The sequence below is a fragment of the Apus apus genome, chromosome 1 (assembly GCF_020740795.1).
Source record: "Apus apus isolate bApuApu2 chromosome 1, bApuApu2.pri.cur, whole genome shotgun sequence".
Classification (NCBI taxonomy): domain Eukaryota; kingdom Metazoa; phylum Chordata; class Aves; order Apodiformes; family Apodidae; genus Apus; species Apus apus.
In genome coordinates, this window is record NC_067282.1 from 182893806 (window position 1) to 182910150 (window position 16345).

General features: G+C 40.5%; 1 protein-coding gene across 2 annotated transcripts in view; it reads right to left on the reverse strand.

Moving 5' to 3' along the window:
• SLC13A1 (solute carrier family 13 member 1) overlaps nucleotides 1–16345 on the reverse strand; it is a 53869-nt gene that overhangs the window by 32805 nt on the left and 4719 nt on the right. The window contains exon 1 of one of the 2 annotated variants that reach the window (XM_051623058.1): nucleotides 14513–14531. The exons of the other annotated variant lie outside the window; for it this stretch is intronic. Coding sequence (XP_051479018.1) covers nucleotides 14513–14525 — 13 coding nt within the window. The 5' untranslated portion in view covers nucleotides 14526–14531. Of the gene's footprint in view, nucleotides 1–14512; nucleotides 14532–16345 lie in introns of those variants that run through there. 2 annotated transcript variants of the gene reach the window in all.

Here is a 16345-nt window from a genome sequence, read left to right on the forward strand (position 1 = left end):
ACTTCTGAATGAGAATCCTCTCTCCTAATGACACTAGATAGCATAGAGCTCCTCCAACATACTCATTACTCATCCCAGGTACTCTGTTCCTGAGAGTTTTCCCACTGGAATCATTGGACAATGACACAAACTAGTATTTCGAAGATGCAAACTACAGATGAACTTCCTGTAGAAATGTTACAGAAGAATGACTAATGGGATTTGAAAACAATAAAGAGCCTCGATACTGGTCTCTTGTAGCTTAAAAAGGCCCAGTTACTTGACATTCATTGTACAAAGGGGAGGTGCCTTGCTAGACCTACTGTTTACAAACAGGGAAGGACTGGTGGGTGATCTGGTAGTCAGAGGCCATCTTGGGCTCAGTGACCATGTAATGATAGATTCTCAATTCTTAGTGAAGTAAGAAGGGGGGGTCAGTAAAAATGCTACCATGAATTTCTGGAAGGCAGACTTCAGACTGCTCAGGACAGTGGTTGGGAGTGTCCCCTGGGAGACAATCCTGAAAGGCAAAGAGGCCCAGGAAGGCTAGATGTTCTTCAAGAAGAAAGTCTTAGAGGCACAGGGGCAGGCTGTCTCCGTGTGTTGTAAAACAAGCTGTTAGTGAAGACAACCAACCTGGCTGAACAGGGAGCTCTTGAAGGGGGCTCAGGAAAAAAGGGAGAGCCTACCACCTTTGGAAAAAGGGGCAGACAAGCTAAGAAGAGTACAGGGATCTAGCTAGGTCATGCAGAGGGACCATCAGAAAGGCAAAAGCACAGCCAGAACCCAACCTGGCCACTGGTGTGAAAGATAACAAAAAAGGTTTTTACAAATACATTAACAACAAAAAGATAGTCAAGAAGAATGTCCACCCTTTATTGGATGCAGGGGAGAACATTGTTATCCAGGATGAGGAAAAGGCTGAGGTACTGAATGCCTTCTTTGCCTCAGTCTTTAGTAGTAAGACCCATTATCCTTGGGGTATTCAACTTCCTGATAGGGATGGAGAGCAACAGCAATGCCCCATAATCCAGGAGGAAGCAGTTAATGAATGACCTGTTATGCCACCTGGATGCTCACAAGTCTATGGGGCCAATGGGATTCACCCAAGAGTGCTGAGGGAGCTGGCAGAGGAGCTTGCCAAGCTGTTTTCCATCAGCTATCAGCAGTTCTGGTTTACAGGGAAGGTGCCAGACGATTGGAGGCTTGCCAACATGACACACAACTACAAAAAAGGCCAAAAGGAGGATCAGGGGAACTACAGGCCTGTCAGCCTGTTCTCAGTACCAGGGAAGATTATGGAGCTGTTCATCTTGGGTGTGCTCACATGGCAAGTGCAGGATAATGGTGAAATCAGGCCCAGCCAGCATGGATTCATGAAAGGCAGGTCCTGCTTGACCAACTTGATCTCCTTCTATGATCAGATGACCTGCCTACTGGATGAGGGGAAGGCTGTAGTTGTTGTCTACCTGGACTTTAGTAAGGCCTTTGACACCATTTCCCACAGCATTCTCCTTAAGAGACTTTTAACCCATGACATAGACAGGTGGACTCTTTGGTGCATTAAAAACTGGCTGGATGGCCAGGCCCAAAGAGTTGTGATAAACAGAATTAAATCCAGCTGGAAGATGGTCACAAGTGGTATCCCCCAGGCCTTGTTACTGGGGCCAGATCTGTTTAATATTTATATTAATGACTTGGAGGAGGGGATGGAGTGCACCCTCAGCAAGTTTGCAGATGTCACTAAATTGAGCAGGAGCGTTGATCTGCTTGAGGACAGGAATACACTGTAGAGAGATCTGGATAGGCTAGATTGATGGGCTAAGGTGAATGGGATGAGGTTTAACAAGACCAGGTGCCGGGTCCTGCACTTTGGTCACAGTAACCCCAAGCAATGCTATGGGCTTGGGGAAGAGTGGCTGAAAAGCAGCCAAGTGGAAAAGGATCTGGGAATACTGGTGGATGGCTGGCTGAACATGAGCCAGCAGTGTTCTCGGGTGTCCAAGAAGGCCAACAGTATCCTGGCTTCTATCAAAAGCAGTGTGTTCAGCAGAAGTAGGGAAGTGTTTGTGCCCCTGTACTCAGCACTGGTGAGGCCACGGCTTGAGTACTCTGTTCAGTTCTGGGCACCACAGTATAAGAAAGACATTGAGGTCCTAGAGCATGTCCAGAAGAGAGCAAAGTGGCTGGTGAGGGGTTTGGAGGGCATGTTGTATGAGGAGAGGCTGAGGGAACTGGGGTTGTTTAGTCTGAAGAAAAGAAGGCTCAGGGGAGGTATTATTGCTCTCTACAACTACCTGAAGGGAGGTTGTAGAGAGGCCAGTGTTGGTCTCTTCTCCCAAATAACTAGTGATCGGGCAAGATGGGTTTAAGTTGTGGCAGGGGAGGTTTAGGTTGGTTATTAGGAAAAACTTCTTCACTGAAAGAGTGGTGAGGTATTGGAACAGGCTGCCCAAGGAGATGATGGAGTCACCATCCCTGGAGTTGTTCAAGAAGTGTTTAGATGTGCTTCGGGATGTAGTTTAGTGGCTTTGGTAGTTGGATTACAATTGGACTCAATGATCTTGAAAGTCTCCTCCAATCTAAATGATTCTATAATTCTAAGTCTGTCTCAACATCAAGCTGCTTCTCCCAAATGACGTTTTGATAATACTTTTCTTGACCTGTGAACTAACTGCAAGCAAGTTAACTTCAGACCTGGAAGCCATTTTGTTAAATCAATTCAATATTATGCATGCAGTGCTTCTGCTCAGAGTGTTGCCTGGATGGAGCATGACATTAACCACCTAAGTCTGATTCCATGCTTTAGAACCTATCCCGGAAACCTGTCTGGGGAAACTGCCACTCAGCTTCCACTGCATGAGTTATTTACTTGGCCAGGATTCCTCTGTTGAGCTCAGTGTGCTCCTCTTGATGAAGGAACCCATGCTTTGCCCACTGTTTTGCTCCACTTTCATTCCAGGAGCTTCACTGAATGCCAGTACATGGTTGTCCTACATGCTTCTTTTAAGGACAACAGTCATTATGCCTTTGGGCAACTGATATCTGTGCTCCTAAGTTCTGACAAAATTATCTTCCCAATTATCAGTATGCAATGAAAAAAAGAAGAAAGAATAAAAAAACAACAACAACAAATAAACAAGTCTTCAAAAACTTTCCATCTTCCTGCATATCTTACCCACTGACTGAACAGGCAATAACACAGTTCTTTAAGAGACACAATCTGGGCGGCAGTCACACAACACTGGTCCAAAACCAGAACACCAACCCTGAATCATTTATAGGCCTAATTCACCATTTAACAACTTCTTGCCTCCCTAAAGAATGGTCTCCATGTTCATTCTTGTTGAATGATGGTGCAAAACCTTTAACCTGTAATGGAGCTGCATGGATAAGTCTTCTTACCAGAAGAGACACTCCCAAGGCCTGGGTGAGTCTGTGTGCACACCAGAGTAGCTGTAGGGGAAGATCTTCTGTTTGTCATGCACCTTGGCCTAGTGCTCCCCACTGGAACGTGCACGTTCCTCATAAAAGAAGGTGACAGACACTGTGCTATAGTCAACACAGATTTGTAAGCCTCTTCATGACATTAAGTGCTAATAATATCATTTAAACTTACAAAACAAAAGCTTGGCAGTGAATTTCAAAATATATTTCTGAAAACAGTGCACAATTTTCAGAAACAATCTGAGCTACTGTCCTGGCAGATGCCACCTGATTAAACACCATACTGTGCTTTTGATTTTTACAATTATGGAGGAGGAATTTTGCTCTAAAATTAATTGCATTATATGACTCCCAGATCAGCGTTTTCATCTTTGGAAGACTATTTTTAAGGTCAGGCTGGACAGGCCTTTGAACAACCTGAACTAGTGAAAGATGTCTCTGCAGCTGGCATGGGGGCTGGACTTGATCAACTTTAAAGGTCCTTTCCAACCCAAACCATTCTGCTTATTCTCATACAGAATGCAAAAGCAGCAGGGAAAAAAATCGACCTAGAATGGCACTATAAAACGTAATTTTGTTTGCAGGGGGCTTTTCTTCATGGTAGCAAAATCTATTTTACATGGTCTTCTCTCAACTAAAATTTGAGCCAATAGTACCATAATGATGTCTGTTGAGAAGCAACATAAGAATGGAAAATACTTAAATAATTTCATCAAGTGTTTGCTAGCTTAAGAGCTTTTTGTTGTTTAATTATTTCCGGTGATGACAGCTAATTCTAAGTGGTATAATTATACTTTTTGCAATTGATTGTGTCTGTGTGTTGAAGAAATGCTAATGTCATCAACCATGATGGGTTTTGTCTAAGATGTTTGGTCACTTGTATTACTGTTGAGAAAAGATGTTAATCAGCCAAAACCATTAACTATTATATTAAATTTACACGCAAAATGAAGTTCAACTTCTGCTTCCTTGGAGCTATAAAGGATAAATAATTGCAAAGAAGAGTACTAGATTTATTCCTGTGAAATGCAAATTTGAACAAAGATAGTTTGTCAAAACTATGTAGGAAGTTTTAACTGATCAATGTCACTACATGGAACTTCTCAGGGGCATAATTATTATAAACTGATCATTCCTAGAGTTAGTCTTTTTTTTTCCTTTGATTCTTACTAATAACTTTAACAGCTTGCTTCCTTTCAGCAAAAGACATTTTTATTTCCATTTTATTAATATATTTTAAAAGCCCTTACATGTATTAATATTCCTCCATCATGTTTAAATTTGTGGGAAAAGAAATGCTTGCTTTTTTTTTTTCCTCCCCAGGTGGCATCAAGGTTTTATTATATTAACTATATGCTTCCCACAATGAAACCATAGGCACATAACTCCGTTTTCTCTCCTTCGTACAGATTTTTTGAACTCTGTATTAGATCTTCTCCTGCCTTTACCTAAAATTTTACATTATTACCTCATTCACCAACATGGTATTTGTTTTTCATAAATGTCCACATGTAAAAACACATGAAAAAATACATTTTGTAATGGTTAGTTATGTGCAAATTTGGAGGTATATCTTCTTGGTCAATATTCTTATGTACTTTTTATCTTCCTAAAGTTTAACAAGTTGCTAGATGAGCTCATCCAGAATCGTCTCATTGACAGGCACATGTTTTAGCTAATCTTCAGTCCCATTTTCCTTGTTCCTTCCTTCAATTTTCAGTTGTCCTTTGTCTCTCTTCATTTATCATCAACAGTAAAATTGTGGCAGTTATTTATGTTTATAAGGCCCTGAGAATATTTCATAGCCAGATCAAAGCCAGGTTTATCTTAGTCAAGACTTTACTTCCTAATCTTTCATTAATATTGGACAACAAACATATAGATACATTTACTCAGGGATTCTTTGTAAACTAGACTCAAAAAAAACTTCTAAGGCACATACCAGCAAAATAAACCACACAAGTGCTCCCATCTCTCCACACTGCAGCAAACAAATTCAACTTGCAATAAAATTGCCTTGTGAAGTCTTGGAGCTGGCAGAACACATTGCCCTTTTCACTCATTCAGTGAGAGCTCTGTCAACAGCTGGTAAGCACTGTACCAGCTTGGCTTGGCGGCTCCCATGCTGCCAGGGTGCTGAGTGCTTTACTGGTAATAAATGAGGGCTCCTAGCATGTCCCAAGTCAAGCAGTCCCACTGAAATGGGCCAGGCTCATGGAGCAAGTTGCTGCTTGAACAAGCAAGTAAGGTACTAGCACACACGTCACATCACCAGCGCCATTCAGCTCAGTCGAGGCATTTTCCTGTTAGTGAAGTTTATAAATTTCAGGCTGAAACTGCAGGAGTGAGAGGAGGCTTCAGCCATAGAGCTTCCACCAGGGTGGGGTACCATGGGTGGAGGCAGTCTCTGCTCCCATCTTCATGCTCAGGTCCACGTGTACTTATTTGACTAACAACTGAACTTAGTAATAGGAAATTAGGGTAGCTGTGTTGTTAATAACACTTCTTAAGATGCAGTGCTTGGATGTCTGCATCTACATCTGCATTGTCCCAGTGTTTACACTGTCTGTGTCAAGAGTGTCAAGACCTGCTGCTGTCACATTCAAGAAAGGCAGCTCAGCTCTGAAGAGTAAATTCTACTTGATAAGAATACGTTTTCACAGATTAGTTTTTTCAGCATTATCACAGACATTCTCTGAAGGAGTAATGGAGTGGCAGGAAAAGATCACCTGACAAGTTATTTTTGAAAAGGTTAATGCTTTTGAGATGAAAAGTGACCAAATGTAAATTTCCTTATAACCACAGAATTAATCTGCATGAATTAGCAAATGTCTGCCCTAACTTAGATAAACAAAGCTTCTACAACTTATTGTCTTACATGAAATGTCACTGAGTTAACTTCTCATGAGAGAGGTAACATGAGACTTCATGTGTCATACTGCAAATCTTTTTTTCTTTCAAGAAAACTGTTTCTTGTGGGACAGAAATGCAGTCTCATAACATATTTGTATTGATGTTATTTAATCAACAGTGAAGGAAAACACATTTCAATGACAACATATATTTTGAGGAAAGATATTTCAATGATTAAAGACTAAAATTCAGATGTGAAATCACTCTATAAATCTCCCTTTTAATCCATTACGCAATTACTGATTAAGATTTTTCTTTTTGTTATTTTTTCTGTATTACTTTAAAGACTTATTTCAGGTTCAAAGGAAGCTCTAAATTAACATTGTAGGGTCATGCCATCTTTTGTTGAAAGATTCAGAATTCTTTTTAATTGTGCCAAAGAGAATACACAAGACTGACAAAAATATGCTATTACTTTGTATTAGAAGTAATTCAGAGTGCAGACTTGGGATATTAAGATATTTTAAGAGGTTTTTTCCCCAGTGTGTACATTCCAGGTCTTCAGCAATTGTTCATTTAAAGCTTATCTCTGTCATTCTTTGAAGCCAACAGAAGTTTTCAGTACACAGTGTTCAATAAATTGTATTATTAAATGTTCTCAGTACACGTAATAAATGGTAAATCTGTTCACTTATGCTGCAGTCCAAGGGAATATTCACATTCCCTCAGGAGTTGACCATGATGAAACAAAAGAAGTTACAGTGATTCTCCACAAAATTAGCTACAAATATGAAAAGGAGCAGAGCTAGGACTTCTGTTATGTGTTGTTTTGTTGGACACTCCCTATCCAATGCCTGGAAATGTTCTGTGGAGAAACTTGCTAAGGTAGCCAGGATACATTTACAGCAGCAGCTGTCAATGCCAGATGGACAATTTTATTTTAGGAACACCTCATGGCTTAAGAAAGATGTGTTCCCCCTCTCTTTCATTTCTAACATGTAAGATTATTTTGGTTTTAATCTAGTTTCAATCTCATTAGGAAAAAAGGAAAGGGGGGGAAAAAAAAAAGGGAAGTTTTTATATTAACAGCTCCTGTGAGATAGAAGCACGTGCCTTTGCCAGCTCTACTGACCCACTTCAACACCTGCCTGCCTGAAGGATCTGCTTAGGTCAGGGAAGTCAAATCACCAGATCCAGCGGGTGTAAATCAGGAAGAGAGCGACAACTTCACAGCTCAAGAAACAGAAATGTCTTTTATGTCTTACAAATAAAAAATGTTTATTTACATTTATATGAAAAGCTTCATTAGCTTTATATTTCCAATTGCCCAGAAAATATGATGGAGAAGGAGGAGAGAAGTACAACTCCAAAAATACGTGAAGTATAGCAGTCTGGAATTCCTTATTGAAATTTGTTATGGAGATACATTAATTACTGTACCCTCTAACTTCGCTTCAGGTCACTACCTTTACTCTTAATCTTTGCAAAGTTTAACAATCAGCCAATTTACATCTATAGCTCTGTAAAAGATTTACAGATTCAGATCACAGGAATGAACTTCAGATATCCCTGCAAGCTTCCTGACTTTCTGGCTCTTCAAAATTATTTTCTGGATTATGTTCTCTTCCCACCCTCCCTGTGATCACCCCCACCAAAATAAAAATTCATCCAATCATGGTGGAATAATAACAAAACAAAAAAAAATTCTGACTTTTTCAGAACAGAGTAATTTTTTCTAAAACATATCCTGAGTGGTTATAACTTCACTCATTAAGAAGGCAGAAGCAAATAGTTCAGGGAAAAAAATCTGTATTTTTGTGTGCTGCTGTGTAGCAAGACACAGCAGCTGTGGGCTCTCAAGGACTGGATTGTTACCAAGAAAACTGAACAGCAGTGCCTTAAGTGAACTTCTTGGAAAACTGTTGGATACACTTTAAACAAATTGTCAGCATTTCAACAAAATTAATGGTTCTTTTCTTTTCTGTTGTGTGACACAGTAACTTTCATGGAAAAAAAAAAAACAAACATCAAACCCACCCATACAACTCCTGGTTAACTTCCCTTACAGTATTAAAAATACTGTTTTGTACCTGACTCAAGAGTTTAAAATCTCACAATAACACACCTACTTGCTCATCATAAATAAAATGCTGCTTGAAACCAAGGATTACATTCCCAGCTGTTGTACTCCAGGCCAGACTGACACTGTACCAATTATTCAGGCACTCTACGTTTAACTTCCCCGTGGGACAATACATCTCCCTGTTTTCTGTCTTCTGTATTAAGATTGACACAGCTCAATCCTGGCCTACCCCAAATCTCAGCTTTCCATGGGACACCTCGACTGAGCTTGCTGCTTTTCCCTGACAAGGCACAGCTGCTGGTTAACAGCAATCATTGCCCCAAGAGCCATGTTGCTCCTGCCTGCTCACACCTGCCAGCACGGAGCAGAGGCCAACTGTGCAGCCCAAGTCCAGAGGAGGGATGGCAACCTGACCTATGGTTTCCAAAATCAGATTTGTCACTTCTGACTGCTGGGGCTGAGGCAGTTTGCAATAGAGATTTCTGCTGTGTGTGTTAAAAGCAAGCACCAAATAGGCTCCCATTTCACTTAGGGCCCTTGTGTTCTTTTCTTGCTACATGCAGATAACAAACATTGCTGGCCTGCTACAGCCAAGTATGCTAAGAGTGGTCACAACAGCTCTTTTACAGGGTATATATGTTGTGTGTTTATGCACCCCTTTCCTCAGGTGTTCTGGAAAAAGACAATGGGGGTTTAATGAGAGTTCCCATCAGATTCTGGAAACTCTCTCCTGGCTAATCAAGCAGTCTGCAAATTCCTCTGTCACAAGGTTCAATGCTTGCACATGTCTTTGCAGAGTGTCAGGGTGATCTAACAACAGGAAACCTGCTGCTGCCGGTTGCAGAGCAACCAAGGAGTGAAATTCTCTGTATTGTGACAGTTTGGTCTTCAGTCAGGCTCAAGTTCACATTGCTGGAGCTGGGGAATAGCTGACCACAGCTGGGTGATGAGACTGAAAGGTGCCCAGAGCTTTGAAGTTTCCTAACTAGACCACTACCTTATGGTGCTCCTCAAAGGCAACTGAATGGCTTTAAAGTTTAAAATAAAAATGAACAAAAGCACTAAAAAAAACAACAGCAAACAAACAAAAAACCCAGACAAGGTCAAAAAGCAACACAACATAAAAACCCCACAAACCAAACAAGTGTTATTATAATATAAAGTGAGTCAGCTAAAGTTTTAAATAGGAAAAAAATAAGCTAGTTAAAACGCTCACAAAATTAAATGTATAAATAATGATTTTTTTATACCTAGCTCTGCCTCTCCAGCATAGTCCTTTATCCTGGGCTTGGTTATCTAGCTTTGTGGCTTCCTGACCATAGCAAATTCTGCACAGGCTCTGAGGATCTGGAGAGGCTTCCCTCTGGCCATGCCAGGGCCTGGCTGGCTGCTCCCTGCTCCTCACAGTGGTTCCCATCTCTGAGCTGCAGATTCCCAGCTCCCTGCCCTGCTCCTTTGCTGTCTCTCTCTGGTGACTCTCAAAGCTGCCTGGTCTCTCAGCACACCCGCTCACTCAGGAGCAATGTCCCCCATCTTGCCTTCTTTCCAGTTGGTTGCAGCTGACCTAGTTTCTATTTAAAGGATCAGCATGAAAACATCCGAACCAACAAACCAAATGCCAGATATGCTTGGCTCAAGACTTCTCAGCTGTGTAGTCCAAACAGCCAGCACTCAGGATAAAATTAGGTAGACTCTGCTGTTCAGCCTTGGTGGCAAAGGGACCCATGCTGTCAACAGCCCCGTTAAAAGCCATTAACTCTGTTAATATCTTCCTCACCTGTCTTCTCTCTTGAAAGGCCACATTGCAAACACAGCTCAGGAAGATGCTTGCCCAGAGAGAGCAGGCAGGATCACCAAAGCTGTGCTGTCACTGCCACATTTTGGTCACCTCAGCAGTTTGCTTTGCACCCTGGCTGCCTTCTCAAGGCTGAGGCCTGCAGCAAGGACAGGCAGCACCAGCCTGGATGTGGGACTCTGTGGGGCCATGTGGGGCAACACGGAGTCATGGGGAGCCCAATGGCACGGGCAGAAAACACAAGACTGACCCACCCACCCCTCCCATGTCCACGCATCTCCCACACACAGGGGTGGCAGGAGTCAGCCGTGTTCCTTGCCAACAAACTGCAAAAGGGCTGATATTTTATCCCAAGTTTGAACTGCACCACTAAGCTTTGAGAAAGGTAGCTGCAGACCTGCAGAGGAGGTCAGGGGTATTGTGGATCTGACCATTGCAATTTAGGCCCATCCCTTAATAAAAAAATAAATTTTAAATCACAATCAAGTAGTCTAAGCTGCAAAGCAACTTCCGCCCTCTGTTATCAATACTGCAGGAAAGGGAACTATAAATATCATAATTAGGAATTAACCTCCTTACATAATGCAAATTAAAATTGACTTATCTCTACAGCTCAACATGTTTGGGTTACAGCTAGTAATCGTGTTACAAACAGGGGCTATGTCAAATTCTGTCCATGTGGGGAGTTTTAGCTGTGTATAACTGAATACACACACTGTGGTCTTCTTAGCTGACTTTCAAATTCTCTACACAGGATTCTCTAATTTCCTAATAATTCACTGTAATTAATTTTTCATTTACTTCTTTTCTTGCCAAGGTTGCAGCAATTCTTCATAGTTTGCTGTAGCATGATTTGACAAACATTTCTTACAGAAAACATCAGATCATCAGGCTGCCAACATGTTGCAGTAAAACCATTTTATAGAAAGCACATGCTGTGTTTGTAACAAGTGTGTACAAAGTTTGCAGTTACAGCACAGCAACACAAACAACTACTTTTAATAGTCAAGACTTTCTCATAAACTCTATTGTAAAGGTCAGTAGAATTTGAATAGTAGTAAACTTTCAGACTTTATAAGTATAAAATATTTACTGCTTAAGGCAGAGTTTGGAAGATTAGTTGTCAGCTACACAGTATATTAGTATATAATAGGAAAGATTTCTTTGCTAAAAGTTTTCAGTAACCTTTACTAATATGTATTTCTGTGTATCTCATCACACCCCAGAGGAAAGAAAGAGAGAAGGAATTTTTATGGGGGAAAAAAGTACCTTATGTTTGCTTATAACTTTTGCTAAAGATTCTGAATCATGGTACTTCATTATTAAAGCACGTAGGTACATCCAAAGAGTTTACATTAATCAGCTGGTAGGCATTCTTTACAACGACCTCACTAGAATATCCACCAAAAATGAACAAAAAAAGTTGGCAGAAATAAAATCAAAGCAATTCCATTTAGAACGTGAATGATTATTCATGGTATTCATTCAGCTCTAGTTGTTACATATATTCAACTTCCTTTTCTCTGAGCCTTTCCTACCAACAGAGCCTTGGTCACAATATCTGAAGCTTTTGCTTTTTTTTTTTTTTTTTTTTTTTTTTTTTTTTTTTTTTCCCCCCCCCAAAGGAAGAATGAGATTTTCCAGTGTTTTTCTTGGCGGCCCCTCCTCTGCTCAATCTTTCCTTTCTATCTGCTCCTCAGTGGACTTGTTGGCAGGCTGACCTGCAGAAAAATAATAACTAAAAATGGTTCCTTTCTCTGCTTAACAGGACACAGTTCTCCCAGCTCAATTCATTTCACCACAGTGAAATTTGTATCACAGACAGGCAAACAGTATGACTTTGGGAGGAAGGAAGTTTTCAGAGCTGTTTTTTCAAAGCATTCTTCTTCACCAACTTGTTGAAAGTATGTAGGCTTCAAAAGAAATCGAACCCTCTGGGTCATTTGTCTATAACCTCAGCATAAAAACATCCTATTAATTTTCATTCATTCCTCATATAATTAAATATAAAAACTAGTATCTTGCTTCTGAGGTTCTAATGTTTACCAGGTCTGTAGGATTACTTGCCCAAAGGGTGGCTGAAAGGATGGGTTTCTCCTGCAGGAAGAGTAAGGGATTAGATGTATCTCACTTCTTCCACTTAGAACTTTCAAAAATCTTTTGAATAAAGGTCTGTTTACATAGCTTCTAATTTTTTTCAGTTCATTACACTAGAAGTTAGAATGTTTATCTCAACAAACTCTAAGGAACCAACATGCATTAGATGTCTGAAGATATAATTCTGCTACACGTGCTTACTGAACGCAGGGGTTAAACTGACAAGGAAAACTACACCGAAATAACTGAAGATATTAAAATGTTCTGAAAATTTGACATTATGAAAATTGTTCCTAACACCAAAACCAATTAGACAGAAGAGCAGATATTCTGGGAAGATCATGGGAGTGCCAGGTGGAAACAGTAAAAACAATTATGCAAGGTCTGAAGACAAACTAAATGAGGATGAGCTTCCTTATAAGTGAAGGTGACACAATGAGTATTTGCTGTGGCTCAGTATGTGTCTAGGCACAGCAATGGCAAAGCAGAGGCACTGTCTCTAATTCCCTCAAAGTGACAGCAAGGTGCTTGGCTTTGCTGAGCCATTGACTTCTACAGCAGCATCTGAATCCCCCAAATTTCTGTAAAGTAGCCTATAAACATACAAAAACTGACTGAGAGTCTAGCTGTCAACACGTGAAGTCTAAACTCCATTTATGTGGTTAGCTTATGGCTAAAAGGAGCCACTATGCTACAACAGTATTGTGGGTTTTCTGCTCTAAAATTGCATTCCTTTCATAGTTCTCAAAATTAACTGTGTCAAGAAAACTGCTGCATAAACTAAAAGCACGCAAAACAGGAGAATATTAATTCGGTGCTTTATTTTAGGTTCTTTATTTTAGGTTCATATCATCTTGATGCAATGATGCAATAGGGGCGATGACGAGAGGGCTGGAGCACCTCTCCTGTGAAGAGTTAGGGCTGTTCACCCTGGAGAAGAGAAGGCTCCAGGGAGAAGAGAAGGCTCCGGGGAGACCTTATAGCAGCCTTTCAGTACCTGAAGGGGCCACAGGAAAGCTGGGGAGGGTTTTTTTTACAAGGGCTTGTAATGAGAGGACAAGGGGGAATGGATCAAAACTGGAAGAGGAGAGATTTAGGTTAGACATTAGGAGGAAATTCTTTATTGTGCGAGTGGTGACACCTGGAAAGAGGTAGCCCAGAGACACTGGGGGTGCCCCATCCCTGGAAGTGTTCAAGGCCAGGTTGGATTGGGCTCTGAGCAACTGGTCTAGCGGGAGGTGTCCCTGCGCATGCAGAGGGGTTGGACCCAGATGATCTTTAAGGTCCATTTCAGCCCAAACCAGTCTATGATTCTATGATTAGGCAAAACACAATTAACCGATAAAGTAAGAGGATAAAATATCAGTATTTGACAATGATTTCAGGGCACTTGTCTTTCCCAGATGCTTTCTAGAAGCAACTGGATGCAAACATCCACAAATAAAAGCATTATAATTTTGTGAAGACCTAGCAAGGTTTGCTCTTTTTCTCAAAAGCAGGTCATAAAAGCTGGAGGAGAGGACAATAAAAAAGCACCCCAACAGCCAGGATTCATCACTTCCAAGTACTTTCATATTACTTCATATTGAAACACAAAAAAGGATGCAACTTCCTACAGATTCCTTTGAATTCTGGGAAACCTTTTTTCCAGCTACTTAATTTTCAGCAGCAAAGCAAGCTGGAAAATCTCTTCCCTCCAGAGAAATGTGTGACTTAGATATCACTACAGAACATGATATAACTATTAAATCAATTGAAGTTAGCTAAATAAATTATGATCGAGGTTTATGTTCTTTTGGGGCTTCAAAAAAAAATTTTAATCAGCCTCCAGTGTGTGCTAAATTATTTATACTACAGTCTTGTCTACAAGACTCAAACTGAAGCTACGGACACATTGCACTGAGGGTTTATTGTCTAATTTCCTTCTAACTTGAAAACCTGTCTTTATCTTGAAAAGAAAGAAAAAATCAAAACCTGCAATAAAACAACCAAAATAACACTGAAAGTTTCATTTAATTTACTTGAGTGAAAGAAATCTTGCTTTAGCACTACAGTAACTGAGGGAAAAATTAGGACAGCTGTCAAGAGTCTAAATACCATTTAATCTAAAATGAAACCTTATTTTTTCCCAGTTCATTTTAATATAATGCTGTTTCACTGACACAAAAGAAGTAAACGGTTCAGATGCTCCACCTGAAAAAGTAGCTGTTTAGCAATCAAAAGCACAAAACACTTGGCAGTTGCACAGAATCATTTACCTGAGCATCTCATGGCACATCTCAGCGATTCACCATTTCACTGAAGCAGAAATTGAGGCGCGCAGAGAGGAAGGTCTGAATTTTTGAAAGCAGCCTGTAGCTGGGAGTCCTTCTTTGTCAGATGGGACTTTCCACAAAGTTGATTTCCAGTCTCTGAAAGTTTGGATTTAACTGGCATGATGTTTGCTGCACTGGACAACATCTATTTTTATTAACTAGGCTGGTGTTTGAGGGTCTTTACATCAGCTCTTTGTTTAAATTCCAACTATCATAATATTGTGTCCGAAATTTGAGACTGATGATTTACCACTTAATGATATATTGTAGATCATGAGAAGGCTAAATGACGGTCAGAAAAAAATTATTTCCCCAGTTCTGACCTCTAGGTAATAATTTTGCCTCCCCACTCCATGTCTGTCTGATGTGCTTGCAAACTTCCTCTTTGAAGAATGATCTTTAGGGCTTTAGTATTTTAAGACCTAAAGAAATCAAAGGATGAAGCATTTTATCTCAAGTGTCTGCTTCATACAGAGTAAAATAGAAAAGCAACACAAAACATTAATGCAAAGGGATAAACATCAAACACACTGATATCTATCCGTGACACCTACCTCCACACTGGGCCATACATTACATCACAGTACAGATTTCTGCAATAGGAATGAAATGGTAGTTCCTTATCACGTCTCCTACTGTATAAACTCTCAAGGCAGACTATAAAACTCTGTATTTATAAAAAGAGATTTTGAGGAGCAGCCAGTTCTTTTATTTACTCCTAAAGTTGCCTTAGAAGAGGGTCGTGGCAGGCTGATGGGGCAAATACCAGGCTATGCAAGGGCTGGGTAGGAGCAAGTACAGAAGAATAGATCATAGAACAGAAATGTCTGACTGTCAACCCCCTCAACTGGTTTGCAGTCACTGAATGAAAGAAAAGCTGAAAAATTATTTGGCTATCATGGCTGGCAAGCACTTACTTCATCTCAGAAGCCAAAAGTCACACTGCAATCTGACTAGTCCGTTCTTTGCTAAAAAATGACCAAATCTCACTGACTACTTGTTCGGCTCAGGATGAAGGCTATGCTGCCAGGGATATAGGAGAAATATTCTTCAAGAATAATTGGTTCATCTAAGTGGTACACTTCTCACAATAAACTTAATTAATTAAAGTTAAAGCTTTAAAAGTTCCATCTTCAATTATGGAGCTACTTAACCAGTTACTTGCATCATAGACTCATCTGCTGCCATTTGCATGAAGTGAAAAACAAACCCTGTTTCCTGTGGCACTTTTTGGGGTTTTTTTTTGCACATCATATTGCAACAGAAATTTCTGATTTGTTTACTAGAGATGTCTGAGAGAAGGATTTATTAATGAAACAGCACACATTTGTTTCTATATCAGTATTTCATTTAATAACCCTCCCTTTTCCTGCAGTACATGTAAGCTGAGCAGAAAGCCCTCTGACACTCGGGCACCGTAGCTCTCTCTGGCACTACCTGTGTGAGTCAGCCAAAGGAAATGGAGCAAGTGAAGCTCATAACACAAGGACCTGAGGGGTAAATTAGCCTCTCCCTGCCTGCAGTGAGGGGGTTCAAATCCCAGTGACCAGATCTAATTCAGACTGGGAAAACAGGGGGATTGCCTTAAAACACAGGAGGTTCACATTCCCGTCCCTTAGCCACATGCTTTGTGACCTCTTACTCAGTAGACTCTGCAATGGCTATGCCACATTTCTAAGGTCAGGCCAAATCTGAAGCCTACCAAAGAAGATGGAAAAAGTCCAATGCTTTTGAACCAGGCCATCATTCCTAACTGACGCTACCATTTAAATACAG